The sequence below is a fragment of the Topomyia yanbarensis genome, chromosome 2 (assembly GCF_030247195.1).
Source record: "Topomyia yanbarensis strain Yona2022 chromosome 2, ASM3024719v1, whole genome shotgun sequence".
Lineage (NCBI taxonomy): Eukaryota > Metazoa > Arthropoda > Insecta > Diptera > Culicidae > Topomyia > Topomyia yanbarensis.
The window spans coordinates 58,243,079-58,247,889 of NC_080671.1; the positions used below are offsets into that span (position 1 = coordinate 58,243,079).

Below are 4,811 nucleotides of genomic sequence, written 5' to 3' on the forward strand. Positions count from 1 at the left end.
TAGGTTGAAAGTAAAACTTCTAAATTAATCAAGAATAATAATTAAAATAAAAGTTTTCCTTTTAAGCTAATGATGATAGTAATCAAAATAAAACTTTTATTTTCAAACTAAGAGTATGCGTTGGTTGTTTTTTGCTAAGAGTGAAAAACTCTTCTTTTTACCAATATTATTTTTCTGTGTGTAACTACCCGGCCGTAGCTCAGATAACACGTGTTAGAGCTAATAAGATACGCATTTTAGTGAATGACCTCGACCAGGCAAACCGGATTGCTCGCTGCGAGCGTTTTACAAAGCAATTTAAGGTGTATGTACCTTGAAGGACAGTGGAGATCGATGGGGTCGTCGCCGAACTGGGTCTGAAGTGCGAAGACCTGTTGAAGTACGGGTTTGGCTGCTTTAAGGACCATTCACTACAACAGGTGAAGATTCTGGAATGCAAGTAGTTGTATTCAGCGAAAACTGAGAATAATAAGACAACTTATGCATTATCAGACTCGCTTCGGGTGACTTTCTCCGGGTCTTTCCTTCCCAACTATGTCCTCCTGGATAAGGTTCGTCTACCTGTTTGCCTGTTTGTACCGCGGCTGATGAACTGCAGCAATTACAAGAAGCTGGGCCACACAGCCACCTATAGTGGCAATAAGAAACGGCGCAGCAAACGCGAGAGAGAGAGAGAGAGAAGAGAGAGAGAGAGAGAGAGAGAGAGAGAGAGAGAGAGAGAGAGAGAGAGAGAGAGAGAGAGAGAGAGAGAGAGAGAGAGAGAGAGAGAGAGAGAGAGAGAGAGAGAGAGAGAGAGAGAGAGCTTGAGGATGACGCTTGCGGTCGAGAAACTGAAGTGTATTTACTGTGGGGGCCCTCCGCATGATCCTAAATCATGCTCTGCGTACAAGCAGCGCGGAGATAAAATTAAGCGGTCCCTTAAGGAACGCTCAAAGCGCTCGTATGCAGAAATTCTAAAGAATGCTTCGCTGTCTGACCCTTCTGAAAATTCCTTTGCTCTTTTGACTGGCTTTGAGCAAAAATCCGACGACCCACAAGAGGGAACATCTTTTGTTAACCTGGGGGAATCCAGAAAGAGGAGAAATTTAGCCTCCCCTAGACTGTCCCATAAGGGTGCTGCTGAAAAAGTTTTGTTTCGATTTCATCGAGCGCTAAAATTGTCAAAACGTGACGTTCGAGCAACTTATTTTTTTATCACATACATTTCAAACCATCTTCGGCCATTCTAAACCCTTCTCAATGCATATTGGAAATGCAAATCCATTTCGAATTAGCCAATGCCAATCTTTACCAATTTATTCGAAATTCCAAAATATACGTTCACTTCATCAGCAAATCATGGAGTGTTATTCCCCTGTAAGAACGGTTAGTTTCAAAATCGTCCGAAGAAGCATTTTCGTTGGACCATCTTGGCCGACGTCCAAATAACCGTTCAACAGACGTCCATCGTTGGACCCATGTTGAATGATTGTGAATCAATTTTTTGGGCTTCTCGCCAGAGGAACGTTACTGGCATTTCGGTTCACAACCTCTGGAATCCTGCAGTAGAACTGCTCGACACAAAAATTATAGTCAACAAGGGATTTATGAACACCCCCATCGATTTAAATTCATAAATTCTTCTTGACAGCAGCTTCAACCATCGCCGACAACCAGAGTAAACATATTTTTTGCCGAGAAAAATTCTGTAATTTTTCAACAAATTTGCCAGCAGTTCCAAATTCAAACACGCAAATGAAGTTGGATAAAACATGAGTACTTTTCAGTAAGTATTGCAAAATGTATCATATCAATTGGGCGTTCCTGGCCGGTAGAACTGCCCACTACATAACATTTGGTGAACCAAAAAAATCTTCCCTTTTCTAGTGCAAAAATAGAAAACATTTGCAGGCTCTGCTTGTCCGAAGATGACAACTTGGAATCTATTTTTGTTGGTAGCGGGAGTGAACTGCTGCAAATGATAATTTATGACTGCACAACGGTGAAGGTTTGTACATCATTTTCTCCAGTGTGTTTTGAGACGATATAATGAAGGATTATCACACCAATGAATAGAAGATAATCAGCATACATAGATTACAGATGATCGGTACTATTGCAGGTATCACCGAAGCACGGGCATCCAACCTCTATCTGTATACAGTGCAAAGCAAAGGTGGAGAACTTTCATCTGTTTCGCGAACAGTGTATCCAAAACGACGAATACCTACGATCGACCTTCCTCGAACCGGAAATTGTGATTAAAACAGAGCCAGACTTTATCATCGGCACCGGCGATGAGGAAGATGATGATGATGATGATATCGATGAGGCTGACCTCGAAGAATGGGATGAATCTGAGTCGAACGACGTCCCGGAAGAAAACCAACTAGATTGTACTCTTAGGCGGGACAGCTCCTTTCAAAGAGAATTCAAAACAAGCAACGATTTGGATTCCAACTATCATTCTGCTCTAGTTCCTCTATTTAAATGTGAATTCTGTTCGGCTGAATTTGTCGTCCTAGAACAGCTTGAAAAGCACATAACTAGTCACAAGGAAGAAAAGATTTTTAAATGTTTCTACTGTCCCAAAACATTTCACTTTGCTAAGAATTTAAACATGCATGTGGAATATATACATTCGAAGGTGAAATATTCACAAAAACTAGCTATTAAAAGCACTCACGTTGCACAACAATATCGTCTAGTCAATAACGAGATAAATACAACGCCAAGCGCTAACGTTAACAATAATAATACCATCAATCGAAACGGAAAACTAGTGGCTGGACAATCAGCTAATACGATGAATCGTACTCCAGCGACTCGTGTCAATAGCCACGAATGTCATGTATGCCACAAATCTTTCAACGATCTCCGCCAGCACATGCTTCTTCACGACGGTGAAAAACCGTACAAGTGCGATATATGTTCTAAATCATTTTTCAACGCCTCGACATTGAAAACGCACTATCGTGTACACAGCGACGAAAACCCGTTTCGATGTACCACATGCACTAAGGTTTTCGATAATGCACGCAGTTTGGAACTGCACTACCGAACCCACACCGGTAAGTAATTAGGATGGTTTTTTAAAAAAGCGATTCTCCGGAAAAATGTTAAATTACTATTACAGGTGAGCGCCCATATACTTGTGACGTCTGCTTGAAGAAATTTTCGTGTTCGTCTAACTTGAAACGGCATCGAAAACTGCATGATCGAGATTGAACTGGTAAGTTTTACTAACCGAAGAGCGCGAAGTGCGCTAACAACCAAGAGGTATTACCAGTTAATGGTAACGTCCACTGATACATATTGTTAAGGACCAGTGAAATTGAATAATGAAACTGTTAGATATTTCATATGCGCATATAACTAGCCGCCAAAATTTGTGCATTTACCTTATCAAAGAAACGAGCATTTTAGGATGTAAAATTGGTATGCATATTTGTTAATACGAAAGCTTGCACTGTAGTCAAGTGCGCAATAGAAGCACAATTAGCAAACCTTCTATGCTAAAATAACTCCATAAAGTTCTAATCCTGCTACGACGAGAAGCATGTAAACTATCTAAGTCATTGTATTTATTTTCTAATAACTTATTATCTAGTCCGTACTCAAAGAATTGTAAATTATAGAATAAGTTTTATTGTACTGTTGAGCTTATTGTATAGTAATTTAGTGAAAACATTGCAATATCAAAACCTTTGAGAAGGAATATCACGCGAACATTGCCCTTATTAACGGAAAAATAAACGATGAAACCGAATTTCACTAATTCTAACAGAAGCGCTGTGTTGTTTATAACTATTCGTATGTCTGTATAATGAAGACTTCTTGACAGATAAGAATTACCGAAACATATTGAAGCTTGCAACGATCCCTGTTCAAAGTATCCTATTGGTTTTAAAATTTTCTGCTCTAGGTTCGCTCTAATGCTTACAATTTTTTTTAAAAAATGAAAGTTTCGAGCGAACCTGGAGCGGTTCTGATCGAAACGAAATCAGCATTAAGCATCCCGACTCCTATTGGCTGGCAGCTGTTTACAGAACAAAAAGATGTTTCCATATATTTATTCATACAAATAACTTAGCTCCAGGATTTGGGTAGGTGTTGGCTCGATTGACTTCTGATGACCCATTTTGTATACAGGGCAAACCTTGTTCCAAAGCCATCATTCCATCAACCAGCCCCGCATTAATATAATGTTTGCATCAAATGCGTTTAAACTGTATTCCAATTCCTTACCGAAGGCAAGAAATCGACGCGTACTTAGTGTATTTAAATGCATATATTCTTTGTTTCAAAAACCTTGAAAAAAGGAAAAAAACATGACTCATGTCAAAGAAGGAATATATGTAAATTCCATTAACGGCTGGGTCTGCCGTTGCCATCTGCCGAAAGGCTTTAAGGGCAGACTTCAATATGCTTCTCCATAGCTCTATTCATCACCAAAGTCTGGTGGTGTCTGAGCTAGCTGAGACGCAAACAGTGATAATATCTCAAGCCTAAACGTGATCCACTGGAGCTAAAAATAGATAACGTGTAACAGAATTGGTCTAGCATACCCAAATCTCAAGAAAAAAATCTCACAAATCAAGCTTATATTTAATGTATGAGAGAATCAAAGCAAAGTGCACTCACCTACATCTCTGCTAGATCAGACGGTCATCATCCGACCGGTGGCTCATGAGTCTGATATCGCCAAGTCGTCACGCAGGTTTAGACGTTACTACTTTCCGTACCAATCTTCTTTCTCGTTGACTCCCGATCCAAACGTTAGCGTACCCCGTCAGCTGGGTCAGCAGCATTGGTGCAATTTCCATTTGACC

At 40.1% G+C, this 4,811-nt stretch overlaps 1 protein-coding gene across 1 annotated transcript; it reads left to right on the top strand.

Moving 5' to 3' along the window:
* The first annotated feature begins 1,609 nt into the window (after positions 1-1,609).
* On the top strand, positions 1,610-3,758 carry LOC131685780 (zinc finger protein 184-like). Its single transcript, XM_058969723.1, has 4 exons — positions 1,610-1,765; positions 1,867-1,987; positions 2,102-3,050; positions 3,116-3,758. Exons 1-4 carry the CDS (start codon positions 1,752-1,754, stop codon positions 3,205-3,207), a joined length of 1,176 nt encoding a protein of 391 aa, XP_058825706.1. The 5' UTR covers positions 1,610-1,751; the 3' UTR covers positions 3,208-3,758.
* Positions 3,759-4,811: the final 1,053 nt, after the last annotated feature.

Excerpts from the sequence above, each read along its gene's own strand:
- LOC131685780 (XM_058969723.1), top strand. Across the intron at positions 1,988-2,101 it reads ATGACTGCACAACGGTGAAG|GTATCACCGAAGCACGGGCA; the intron begins GTTTGTACATCA and ends GTACTATTGCAG. Across the intron at positions 3,051-3,115 it reads GCACTACCGAACCCACACCG|GTGAGCGCCCATATACTTGT; the intron begins GTAAGTAATTAG and ends TTACTATTACAG.